The following is a 14369-nucleotide window of genomic DNA, read 5'->3' as shown; positions in this document are numbered from 1 at the left end:
ACTTACAGATTGTCAGCAATGGTATGTTTCTGTATGCATTTTCCATGCCTCACATTCATTCTTATCTGATTCTATCTTGTATGTATATCCACAGCCATATTTCTTAGGCTTAGGCTTCCATAACTTACCATGACTGAGATATGCAGCAGATGCATGTGTTCATGCAGGACATGAGCAGGCTCCCGGGCTGTGGGTTGTGTTGTCTGGGCCAGAAGCTCAGACTCAGTCATGGACACATGGAAGTAAAGTGTCCCATTTTCCAACCACTGTTGCTTCCAGTGTACCTGAGAGATATCCTCTCCTGTCCCCGACATCTCTGGAGAGAACAAGGACAGAGAAAAAAAAAGGGAAAATGTTTGTGAGATCAACATTTAATCCATGAAAAATTGACATTTAAACTGTCTGAAGAGCTCATCTTTGCAAACCTTATTATGTGAAACCTTAAAAGAAAAAAAGAAAATCACTGAAATAGCCTGAGAAGAATAAACTAAAGTTCAAATATGACTGTTAGGTTGCATTAGTATTCAAGTGCAGTGCTCCGTCTCAGCGCACATCAACACTGTGCTGCAACTAGAAACCCTGAACTCTGGATAGCTGGACAGACTTCTTAGGCTGTCATAATTTTGTGCATTTGTGGAGTTGGCTCTGTAAGAATTACTGTCAAGCTATTGCATTGCTTAGCCGCTTTGATGAAATCTTTACGCTGACAACTTTTTCACCCGTGGTATTAGTCGGAGATTTGTCTAAATTTGAAATTAATAAGTGGCAAGCATCACAAATGTTCCAGCCATCACAATCAATACAGCCTTTCAATTATAGACAAAATGAGTCACAGATGGGAAAGACTTATTCCTGTTAATATCCATTTGTTTGTCAGGCGAGAAACACAGACACAAAAACTCAACAAACGGAAAGACAATGGATTTATGAGACTCGATTAAATTCACATGTCCAAAGCAGTTGTAGAAACGCTGTCTCGCCATTCAATGTCCTCTTCGTATCTGCATAAATCGTCCTACATTTTCAACCAATATAAAACCATTAGCTCCAGGCCGGTGCTGGCATTAAGCATCAAACATCAAAGGAAAGCTGGGAACATTTAAAAGCAAAGGAGAGAGAAAAGTGTGCAAAAGAAAAAAAAAAGAAAAAACTGAGCCAGTTGCAATTTATGGGGCAATGGAAAAAGGAGATGAAAAGGAGCAGGGGGATCACCAGTTTATCTCGATATGGATCACGGCACAAAAATCTAATGCTATCAAGTGGGAGTGGTTGTTCAGTAGAGGAGTACTGAGAAGCCTCAGGGAGCCTCAGATTGCGAGGCTTGATACAGTATTTGTCATGTGGCTGGGTGACAAGGGCATAGACATCTGCTGACATCTCCTATCAGCGGCAGGTAGCAAATGACAAATGGCTTTCGGTGCAGCTTGTTATTAACCCACTGACTCTGGGTCAGAGGACGTGGATGGCAGGGGAGGGTTATGTGAGCTATGCTCAATAGTGCCATGGCCCCTCGGGGACAGGGGAGCATATGAGAGCAGCCTATTGGAGTACTTTGCCCTGGTGTCATACCCCCACCCCTTTTTCGGTGAAAGTAGTAGCTCTAATTTGACAGCAGAGATGCAAATTCAGAGCTATTTAATAACATTAAATAAGAATAACATATTTCTTTTTAGTTATTAAAAGTTCAATCAGGTCAGGTCAATCAGGTAAGAAATTATGTTAGGCCAATGCTGATCAATGATTGGCATCATTATAAGGAAAACTAGAAATTACACCACAGTTTTATGCCTCTGCCAACCAGTCAAGTTACAGTTTACATCCATGTCTCTCCAGACTTCAGCCTCCAGGATTTCGCGGGCTGTCTTTGGGATTGTTGTGGTCTGAAATGTCTGATTTCACAGCAGCATTTCTAAAAAAAAAAAACAAAAAAAAACTGTGATACATGTTGTGATGTTTTTAGGCATTTTTTGCAATTAAATTGCAGGAGCAAGTGAAAATTGCTAAAGAAAGTTGCAATTTTTTTTGTATAATTCATCAAAAGTTCTGAGTAACCTTACCAAAAAGGCAGATGAGGAGGTGCAAAATCTTTTTGCAGCTCAAACTCAGTTAAAACAACAAGCACAAAGTTCTAAAATAAAAGTGGATGGGGCATTGTTAAATGTCAATGACAAACCTTGTGTTCTTTTCAGTAGCTGTGAAAAAAATTCAAAAACTATAAATGCCAAAAAAAAAAAGTGAATAATAAAACAAAACACTAGGGGTCTGCTATTATTGGTAGAACTCGTGTGGGGCGAGGATGTTTGGCTCAATTAGTGGAAAAGTTACAAAATTACAAGGTTATGCAGAATTCACTGGGACTGGTTGAATTTGAACTGTTGTGATCGCCACATTGCAACTTCCTGTGTACCGAAGACCTTTTGGCATAATTAGCGTGTGAATTCTTTATTTATAGCAAAAAACACGTTACTTGAGGTAACAGTCACCTTGACGTTTGACCTCCAAAATCTGATCAGTTCATCCTTGAATCCGAGTGGACATTTGTGCCAAGTTTGAGAAATGTGATCAAAACATTCTTGAGACATCAGATTCACAAGAATGGGATGGACATGACGCCACAGCAACGCTGACATTTGACGTTGGACCACCAAAGTCTAATCAGTTCATCCTTGAGTCCAAGTGGACACTTCTAAGTCTAAAGTAATCACTGAATCTCCAGCTGATGTATTTCTGACATCTGTTGCTTTTTTATGTCGTTGACACACTTTATTTTGCTCTTTTGGTTTGGTTGATTTTATGCTGTTTACAAAGTTTTGCATTACAAGGTAGGTTTAATTATTCATGTTTAAATACCCTCTGCTCCCAGTATTCTTTCAAGTGGACAGACAGATGGTTAAATCAAATTCAATTCTCAAAGAAGGCATTATAAAGTAGGGCCATATTTTTTCACAGTAAAAACTTTAGTTACTGTAGATTTTCTGTAGTTTGCTTGTTTGTCTGAGCAACAGTTCAAAAGTCAAAAATATCAAATTTACAGTTGCTATGAAATAGAGGAAATAAATCCTCACATTTGCTGAACCAAATTTCTTCTTTCTTAATAAACTTATTATACGATTAATCAATATTCAAATTCACTGTGAAATAATTCTCTGAATAATGACAATATTCACTTTATCTTAAATCCTTCTAAAGCACCTCTGAAAGTACATTTTAAACAACCTCCCTCTTGTACAGTAACAGTGAGGTGTTCTATACTTTTGCTGACTGCAGCTTATGATAAAATTTTGTGGGGTGTGAAATTCTTAAATGCCATAACTGCTGGCTATTCAGCTCTTTATGTTTAATCTGCAGGCTGAAGACACGCTGCTTGACCTTTCACCTTGACGGGAGATAAAGCTTCGTCTGCTGGGCCGACAGTGAGCTGCCTCCTGCCATCTGTTACCGTTTTAAACAGAGCCTATCACACCCCTGTCAGATTTACCTTGGAACCTCGCTCACGTGCTTTGTGTGCATTTGAGGTGCCTTTAAATAACTCTGATTATGCACAACAGTGACACTTAGTTTGATCCAAATTAAAAGTGATTTTCATTTGAAAAATGGAAAAGCGACTCATGCAATAACAGAGGCAATCACACGCAGGATGGATGGACAGTAATAGAGTTTCTAGGGCTGTTACCTACCTTTCTACGATTGTTATGTAGATGAGGAGGCTCAGTAAGCATGCTATTTAAAGACAAAAGGATTGTGTGTGTGCGGGTGTGTGTGTGTGTGTGTCCTTGCCTTTTGTGCTATGAGGCTTGTCATTGGGCACAGAGCCAGACGTTACTGGGATATAGGTGTATGGCCTCAAGGTCTGCTTGTAATTCATTAGGAGGAACATTATTAATGTGTATATGTGCATGACTGTGTGTGTGTGTGTGTGTGTGTGTGTGTGTGTGTGTGTGATTAAAGCCAGTACGCTCCCAGCAAGGGTGTCAGCAATACAGTGTCTCCCAAACTGAGCCAAGGACAACCCAAAGGAATGCCACTGTGAACATCTCACAGACCTGGGAAAAATATCTCCATTAATTGTATTGATCACAGGGAAAGGGTGACACATCGGGGGGAAGTGCTTCTGTTTTTCAGCAGTGTGGTCATGAAGCTCCAGTGGACGGCAAACAACAAGACATTATGGCTGCCACATTATTCAAAACTGCTTAAATAACAGAAATGTAGGAGACTGACTCGTGCGCAATCATCCGTTTATCTGAATCTATAAGGGACCACGCTGGTGGTTTTGTATTGTTCGGGCCCATAATAAATAAATAGTGTCTTCTTTACAAGACTGCTGACCATTTTTCAAAGCATATTCTACATGCTGTGTAGCAGTGTAGAGGTTTTAAATTAATTTTCTACCTTGCAAGCGGCCATTGATTTCTGAAACCCGTGCATTTGTTCTGCTGAAGTTATGTTATTGTGGAATGATAGAATAACTCTTAGAAGAAGCAATTAAAAATATCCAGTGATGTACTTTAACTGCTGAAGAGCATGACAATGATTAACTTTTAGGAAACAGGAATATCAGGACAACAATCATCATTTCTTGTTCCTTGCATTAAAAAAAGTCTGCTGTTTAGCAGACAAAACTAAAAGTAATCTAGAGTTCAATTAACTCTCTCTCAGTCCTGCCCCTTTTAGTGTTTTGCTCTGTAACAAAATGCTAGCTAACTAGCTAGCTAAACCAGTCATTAGCGAGATAGTTACATCTGGTAGCAAAGCAGGATGTTAGCAAACTGCTAGCCAACCATCTAGGTAATCCACATCAAAGCTTATATAGCTATAGTTCTACTAACATTAGCTAATTTAATATGTGAATATATATATATATATACATATATATATACATATATATTTTGCAGGTCCCCAAGCAACATATTTGAACTACCTCCAAAATACTTTTCAACATAGATGAGCCTAGCACATAGCATATCTAAGTACAGGAAATCATTAATTTATATTAATTCATTTTTCATTTATAGGCTTTGCAACTTTATTTTCATATTATACAGAACTGAATTTAATGAAATGTTGTATGAACTAAAAATGTATGGTATGCTTGTAAAATAGCTGTAAGGCAGGCAGACAATCAGTATGTAATTTAGAGTTATGAACTTTGAAAAAAAAAAGAATCTGTTCAAAACTGAATAATAAACTGCACCAACATTTGCAAGAATTATGCTGAATTCTGTGCCAACTTTTAATATTTCTCTTTAAAAATGTCTCTCAACTCTTTCAAACATTCATTTGTAGTGAAGTTGTGATTTGAACTTTTTCTTTTCTAGCATTTAAGGCTATTCCATTGTCAGACTATTGACAACCACGACATGCCATGACAACTGGCCTTTAAATTTTCTAAAGAATCACATTGTTTGGGCCCATCCTTTACACTACCGCTGACCCTTTTTCATGCTTCGACGTTGCAAGCAGTCACTGGTTTCTTCAGAAAGATACTGTCAGCACAGATCCACATTTGTCTTGTTGAACCCGTGATATTGTGGAATGACGGTTTAGCTCTCAATGATACATTCCATCTGCTGAAGAACACTGCAGGGATGAAAAGGTATGTGAGGAGAAGAATCATGTGAATGAAATTCAATTGCACCAACAGGACAGGTTCATTTTCATATTGTAAAGAAATGAAAGTGACTGCTATGAACTTACAATGCACTGTATGCTTTTAGAACATTTGTATGGCAGGAAGACAAGCAGTAATACAAAGTATAGAGTATATAATTCATTATCATGGACCTGAAAGCAAAAGCAGACGTATCCGTTCAGAACTGGACAATGAACAGAACCCACATCCTCAGGAATCCATGCAGAATTCTGTGCACACTTCAACTATTTCTATTCATTTTCAAAACTCAAATGATTCATGCTCCGCATTCTGTTTTTGTTACTATTCTCTATTTCCATTACAGCTAGCTTTGTGGTGAGGTCATTGTTAGACAATACTCGGTTTGTAAAGGTTCATAGCTCGCTATGTTTTTTCCTGCATTGCTCTGTATACAGTAAAGTACAGCGATTCAACAGACAAAGAAAAAGAAGACCTGGTGGGGCTTTTCGACTGATGATTCAGATCATTGACCTTTAGGAAGCAGCCCTAGCATTTTCCATTAGTTAGTGGATGAGTTAAAGGTAAAACTGAGGTAGAAAAGCTGCAGCAACATATATGAAAACCTTGATTTATTCCTCTTTCACTTTTCATAGAGTTTGCATAACAGTCAGGACAGAGAGATTGAAAGCTTGGCTGAAATCCTTAAAGCCGTCTCACTCTTTGCTAAGTCCTCTCTGCAGGTGCAGAAGGTATAAGTGAAATCTTTTTAACGCTCAATGTCAGCGGAACTCTTATTACAAGAGCTTGTGATCATATAAGTGCTCACTCTGCGTCGTACTGTGTTTTCTTCCGTCCCTTTTCTTTTATCCGCCTGTCCTTTAAGATCTTTCATCTTCGCCTCATCATTTGCAAGGTTTGGCTACAAGTGCCGAGTTCAATTTTGAGTTCATTCTGTAGTTTTCACATTCGCAAAATTTTGCCTTGAGCAAGAGTGATTTCCACTTAGCACCGTCTCCCAGAGTTGGATATTTGATGAGATGAGGTTGCCCACAACCACACAGTCAGTACACGGAGGCCTTGGAGCCAGCACACAGAGGAGACAACCCTAACCCTGAATACTGGCATCCTGAATTCAGTCGGTAAAAACACAAAAGACAAACCAGTATGCGTCAGCTCAGGATTTAATCAGTGAAATTCAATCAACTGCGGGGGAACATCAGAGGAGTAAACATACATCTGTTGGTGGCTTTATCTGATAAATTGTAACAAAATACTGGTTTTCCCAAATCCGTTCTGCCATCTCTATTAAATCTGGATTACACTTATTAATCTTAGCAGCTGCATTGTTGCACGCTGACATTAAAAACACACCATCCTGATTAGCAAAGCGTTGATCACTGAGCCGACAAACTGTTGCACTGTTCACTGAACAATGATAAACATGAACATGTGTTAACATAGCGACCTTAAAACAGGTGTTTGTTTGCTTCCCTTTGTGCATATATCCATCACTGTACTAAATCTCAGTAGACTGAGCAGATCTGATCTAACTGCCATCCCCCTATTAGTTTATTTTCACAGAATGCAGCTGTTTTCAGCAACTGAGGTCTAAAAAACAAGCAAACACCACATTCCCAGTGACAAACACTGGTGACACACTGGGCAATTTTCCTCAGGAGTTGGTGGTGACCAAACAAGAACTAAAAATGGGGTGAATACTGTACTGAAGATTGACACAAACACAACTCCTAATGAATGCCAGTGTTACTCAGTATCTGTTAGGCATGTAAATAAGCAACCGTTTGCTAACATTTTAACGTTATTTAGTGATAATAGGTGTTATAGGTGTGGGATAACACTCATATCAACTTTAGCTCTGGCAAACTGCAGCAGCAGAAAGTTGTCTCCCCCCTTTGGCCACAGGGGGCAGCAATTAGCTTTTGTGATTATGCTTAAAAAGACAGTGCTGATATAGTGAACGTCACCAGACTGGCTGAAATCACTTTTCTCCACACCTAATTTAGAGTACAAAGCTGATTTGCTCATTAAAAGCAAAACACACCCTAACCCTAAATACTCATTTACTGTTTCAACATTTCAGCTTTTGAATTAGTAGAGATTAGTAGTTTCTTACTCTGAACAAGAGAGAGAAGGCTGGTAATGATGTCATCCAGAGACAAATCCTGGAGCTGCTCCACTGATCATGAGCAACGGAAAAAATTGTGTTAATACTATGACAGTACCCATGGTGATCTTCCTGGGATACAGGTATATTTTCTGAATCACAGCTGGAACTCATTTGAATAAAATGTCTCAAAAATTCTACGAGCCCACAGAGTCTAAATCTAATTCTGTGTCAATGGACCATCTCCAGAACGTATTACCTGAATACATCTTCAATTCAATCCCCAATGCTCTTATTTCCAGCCAGGTAGACGGTAGTCTGTGTTTGGAGATACTCACTTTACTGTCTGAAATTTTCCTCTGAAATGAAGGTGGAGTGTCCTTTGAATTCAAACTGCAACAACGTTACGCACACAACACTCTGTCAGACGGTTCACTCTCAGAAATAAAGGTGCTAACTAGAACCATAAAGGTTCTTTGGCTTGTCCAGGTGGGAAAATCCTTTTTGGTTCATGACCTAGAACCATCTGTGAAAGGTTTCACCCAAAACCCCCTATGAGAGGTTCTAGAGAGAACCCTTCTTTGGTGTAATGGTTCCACCCAGAACCCTCTCTGGGGGTTCTTTCCATAACCTTTCCACCTTCCAAAGGTTTATCTAAAGCCTACCCAAAGGGTTCTACTGAGAACCTTTCTATTTTTCAAATGTTTTACCTAGAATCCACCCAGGGCTTTTACCAAGAACCTTTTTATATTCCAAGGGTTTTATTTAGAACACACTTAGGGGGTTCTGCCAAAAACCTTTTTATTCTTATTCTACAAGGGTTTTGTCTAGAACCCACCACGGGTTCTACCAACGACCTTTCTTATAGTCCAAGCATTTTATCTAAAACCCACCCGGGGAGTTTATATTCCAGAGTTTTATCTAGAACACGCTCAGTGGGTTCTACCAAGACCCTTTCAGTACTCCAAGGGTTGTATCTAGTACCCACCCAGGGGGTTCTACTGAGAACCCTTATATATTCCTAGGGTTTTATCTAGAACACACTCTGTGGACTCTACTCTCTACAAATATTTTTATATAGAACCTACCCAGGGGTTCTATTAAGAACCTCTTTATATTCCAAGGGTATTACCTTGTACACACTCTGGAGATTCTGCAGAGAATCTTTTAATATTCAAAGGGTTTTTATCTAGAATACACAAAGGGGTTCTAATGAGAACCTTTTTATATTACGAAGGTCTGATCTAAAACTCACCCAGGTGGTTAAACCAAGAACCTTTTTATATTATATTACAAAGAACCTTTGACAAATTCTTCATGAAAGAGTTATTTTTATGACTTTGTCCTCTTATTTCTAAGTGTACTTCTGATCACATTTTTTTTAAACAATACATTTAAAATTATGACTCCCAATTACAGCATCACCAGGCTGTGTGTTGGTAATGATGTCACTGTGAAGGCTGCACTGCCTCCACCTGTCTGACAGACAGCGGACATGAGTTCAAACAATACCGTTTGCTCCATTAGAACATAGTGTCGAGGAGATGACAAACATATGCATGCAGATACATACATACACGGTTGTCTGCCCACCCACACAACAACACACTTTCCCAAAAGGTTGGCATTCATCAGTTTAAAGGTGATCATAGCAGTGCAGAGTCAGTGATTGTGCAAGCTTGACAGCTCCATGACAGTTTGTCAGCTCGGCAACAAGCCCGTGTCATCAACATTTACTCTGATGAAAGCTGGCACCCTAAAGGCACTTTGCTGCCTGTCATTACATACGTGGCATAACGCGTCCATCTTCCGCTGACTGCACCCAACGTCTCATTGCCTCAGACCGCCTATAGCATGTCCGTCTTGTGACAACACGATAGGCAGATAGATATTCAATAATTCATACGAGAGAATAAGGACGGATTCGTTGGTTTCAAATGTCTTGGCCCAAAATGAAAGCAAGGACAAAAAGGGAGAGGTGAGAGTGTGAGAAAGCACGAGACAAGCAGACTGAGAAGAAGAGACAGAAGGGGGGGGATTTATCAGTCTGACACTCATCAAAAGTGTTCAAGAACATTAGCATACCTCCTAGACATTCAAATTCTGCCTCAAAATGTCTCTGTCAGCAGTGACAATGGCAATTTCTACATGTTTTCACTTCTGAACTTCACTCTACTGTCGGGTGTCGACGTGAACTGTTCGTCAGCAGCAAAACAAACAGGTTGAAATAAATGCATCCTTCATTAGCTGCTAAATGGTCTTGATGTCACATCCGCCCATTCCCAAAATGCTAATTGTTCCGTTGCCATTTATAATAACCTGATAGGAGCTATGGAAAATTAAGGCAAATACAGGATGAGCTATAAAAGGCAGGCAGGGTTCTCCTTTCTATTTTAACACCCATGCAACTGAATGCCAGCGCAATGTTTCATGATTACAAACACTAATGAAATAGCTGGAATTCACATTAAGACCAATGAAAATGAACACAATTAAAAATGCATCAAGACCTTTTTATTCCCAGGAAATGTAAGAGTGTTATCTGGCCTGACACACAGTGGGACATTATGCAAGTCTGTGTTTCTGTGGAAATGATAAGCTGCAGCATCACATAAGATGCTACATGTTGTTTTTCATCATCAATGAGCCATACTTTCATTCATTTGGAAGAGGAGATAGACCCACACCTTCAGGCAACTTTGGTATAATTCTTTAATGTACATTAAAAATTTAAGTTAATTGATATCATCTGCCGAAATGAACTCAGTAAACACACATCTGATTCCCAAGAAAATTTCACACTATTTTTTTAACCTGTCTTATAATGCACAAGCTGAGTGTTCCATGATTTAGACTTCTTTTCAGTTACGTTAGCGATGCTAGCTAAGCTTGGACAGTTTAAAGGTATTATGGTACACCCGACAGTATGATTTTCAATACCGTCATAAATATAAAGCAGAGGACACTTAAGAACTATACATAGCATACATCCTGTTGTCATCACACGAGCTGCATCGCCCTATACTTACAATTGATTGGTTGTAGATGGACATGTGTCATCAGGGCAAATGTCAGTTAACATGTAACTCCGAACCATCCCAAAAATTGTTCTCACACCATATATAAACAGAAACAACTATCCGGACCGAGACCACCTCTTTGCGTTGGACCAAAGTTTGGCTGTTTGGCGTAGGAAGGTTCCACACCTGTAGCTTTGGTTTGGATCAAACTGAAAAGTCATAGAGTCCTGACCAAACCAGGTAAGTGAGAAAGGGCCCTCAATCAAATATCTAATAAACCGTGACGCGTTTTGGAAAAAGTGCAATTCTTTCTCCTAATTTGCTCCTGTTTCTGTGATGTTTCATCTCTGGTTTTAAATAGTATGAATAAAAACACAAAATGAGGGGAGTGGTAGCTGTCATTCTTAACAAGAGTTCTCAAAATAACATCAAGCACTGGGATTTCTTTTGAACATTCAGTTTGTGAAATTAAGCGAAAATGAGAAAGAAAACACTGTCAGTATTTCACTCCTCCATTCACGCCGCTTCCAAGTACTGTTGTCTGCTGCTGCTGTACTTCTCAGCTCAATCAGCACTGTAGGATCCAATTCTGTCGACTCAACACCTGTTTCACTTGATGACCTGTTTTTCACCTCAGATCCCCACATGCTCCCCACCACAGAGACCACTTAATACACTCACTTTACTCACTGCTTTATTGCAGCATTTCATGAATGAAACACATTTGTTCAAAGACATTTTATACCATTTTCTGTGATGACTAAATGTGCCTGATATAGACCTAGCTACATAAACCTTTTTTCTAAATCTGCCTCCGAATTAGTCACTGACAGCCAGTCCTATAAGTATTTACAGTGACTAATGCAGTGCAGTCTGAATGTGCATGGTTGTTTCTCTGCATGCAGTATGTGAAAACAGCCATCCTAGTTAACATCAGAGGGTGCAGGAGGAATGGATTTGAGGCAGTAAGAACAACGCTGCCCCTTTGAGTTCTTAGTGGGTTCCTCTGAAGGATCTCCCGCTAACGAGAGGCCCTGCCATTGCCACTCAGGCCTTATCACTGATGTCCACACCCACGCTAGCTCCTACCGTGCTCAATCACAGCGGCAGCTGTTGGACTGCGCACTGACCACCTCCTACGGAAAACCAATCATATTTTCAGAGACGCTGCCAGTGAGCCTCCCAGCATGGAGGAGAAGGTGACTTATGACTTCAGAACACACAACCAAGGCGTGGCAGTAACAGTATTAGGCAGTCGCGGTGAGTGTCTTAGCAGATTTTTCAACCCCCCCAATAATCATCCCAGATGTTAAGTGAAAGTCACACCTGTATAAGGTATCTTTGTTCTGCAGGAGCAGGAAAAAACAATATAAATTTAAACTACTGAGAAATCACAACAAAGCTATCTACAAATATTACTTACATATTTTCCGCCAACAAAGGAAAGTGCAAAATAAGCAATGAATAACAGGACAGCATTTGTTTTGTAGTGGGACTAACAGACCTCTGGGAACCTGTTGTGGCAGTGTAAATAGAATAAACAAATAGCTGCATGCCATTGGCCCCACTGTGGCACAGTGGGACCTGGATTATCTCTCATTAGCAGTGAATACATTCGGTCGTGTGTGTCATTGCTCATGTGTCTGCGTGCATTTGCATTTGCGCCTATGTACTGCACGTGTGTGTGCGACTGTGCCTCCACTGTCGCTCAAGGTCAACTCAATTTTAAGTCATTTAAATTGGTATTCAAAAAACACCCTTGCAGATTTAACTGTGCAATTAAGTCAAAATATTATTTTGAATCATTAACCCATTGAAAAAACAGTTAAAAGTATAATTTATGTGTGGATCTATAAATGCTTTGTCCCTTGCGCTCTTCAGGATTAGTGAGGCAGAGTGCCAAAAAAAAAAAAAAAAAAAAGAAATCAGGAGCCCTCCCACTCCTAATGTATTTAAAGTGACACATTAACAGGATAAACAGTCCCCTTATCTGCTGAGTGCATAGGCTTCTTCTAAAACACTACAATCCCATTAACAAGACCTATTCTGATTTCACATCTCTCTCAATCTCGCTTACTATAATATAAGGCTTGTCCACCGATGGGGGTTGTCTGCCGGTGCCAAAGTGGGAGGCTTTGGTGTAATAGTATGCACATTAAGATTTACTAATCCTTTGTTTTGACCTCTTCAATTGAGACCTAGGGCAAATAAGAAGGGTGGAATGAATTGACACCGTGATTTTAACAGCTTTAGAGCATTTACGTCAACCCAGTGACAAGCGAAGTAAAAATAAACAAGCGCAAATTCCTTCTGTGTGCTCATGCATTCACACACACAACCATTTGACATCTGTGGCTTAACTATCAGTATCAGTGGGACTACACACCAGACCAAAGGAAAGAGGAACTCCCAACTGAATCCAATGACACCTGCCACAAGGCTCTATGACAAATGGTTCATCAGTTATAAAAGGGGGCACGGTTAAAGTGTAGGGGGCAAGGCAAACCATTACCAATGATAAATGAACTCTGCTTAGTGCAATGATGACCCCCACAAGTGCCAAAAACAAACAGTTAAAGGGTTATGAAAGGCCGTAGCTAAAGCATGGGTGGGTGGGTAGGGATAACTGGCACCACTGAAATTGAAACTCTTTGCTGAGTGCAATGACGCCTCCCACAAGAGCATATGACAAACAATTAATTAAAGTGGTGATGTCACGTGAATCCATTTGGAAATGATGTGTTTTTTTTTATTATAGGCCACTTCCACTGTCACACAGCCAGTTGATGTGAACACAAACACACACCTTCACACACACCCTTATGCCAAATTTCAGCCTCCTATGGTGAAAACTTTGGCCACGAAAGGGTGGGAAATTTCATGGACCAAATGACCAACAAAACAACAAAAGAAGTATAGAGCTGCAGCTAAAAATTCACCTGCAAATCTAAAGATATGGCTACCAGTAAATAAGGATTACACTCTCACTATATGTTATGAGGAGGGGCCTCTCCCAAGCTCAAATCACCCCATAAACTTTATCATCATGGTATTTACTAAAGCTATGACCAAATGTCATTAGCTCAATAAAAAGATCAGTGATTGAATCGGTTATAAACAAGGTAACACTTTACACTTTTTCTCTTGGTTATTAGTCAGTCATATTGCAATGGACCACTGGACTCGAGCCATTTTAAGTCAAACAGGAGATTGCAGATTCATCATGGCTTTGAGGCAAAGCAATTTCCACTCTGACCTTCTGTTTTTCCAGGTGAGAAGCTGTTGCAGAATTTGTCTAGTTAAGCTACCTGCGTGGTAAGAAAAGCTATTTTAGGAGCGGCACCAAACTTGGTCACACTGATCTTGCAGTCGCTGAGATCGCCCTGTGCTTGGGTCCTGGTTCCAAGGCCTTCACTGGATTGGAACATCAGACAATAATGGCCTTGTAACAACAGACCATGTGACGTATCCAAATGTATCCAAGGGAAAACATGCTGGTCAAGGATGAATTTATATTGGGAATTGAAGTGAGACTCTTCCATGTCCTAGCATGTGGTTTGGGAGGAGGAAATCACATTTAGCTTGGTCAAGGACTTGATACGTAATGGGTCATGCCTGTCGGGGGTCGTCA

General features: G+C 39.9%; 1 protein-coding gene across 2 annotated transcripts in view; it reads right to left on the bottom strand.

The window, feature by feature from the left end:
• Nucleotides 1–14369, bottom strand: part of astn2 (astrotactin 2) — a 382265-nt gene that overhangs the window by 314086 nt on the left and 53810 nt on the right. For both annotated transcript variants that reach the window (XM_084745505.1, XM_084745506.1), the window contains exon 2: nucleotides 129–316. In XM_084745505.1, the coding sequence (XP_084601631.1) occupies nucleotides 129–316 (188 nt within the window). The remainder of the gene's footprint in view (nucleotides 1–128; nucleotides 317–14369) is intronic.

The sequence above is a fragment of the Lutjanus erythropterus genome, chromosome 20, assembly GCF_056507025.1.
Source record: "Lutjanus erythropterus isolate fLutEry1 chromosome 20, fLutEry1.hap2, whole genome shotgun sequence".
Classification (NCBI taxonomy): Eukaryota; Metazoa; Chordata; class Actinopteri; order Lutjaniformes; family Lutjanidae; genus Lutjanus; species Lutjanus erythropterus.
This window is presented reverse-complemented; position numbering and strand designations above follow the sequence as displayed.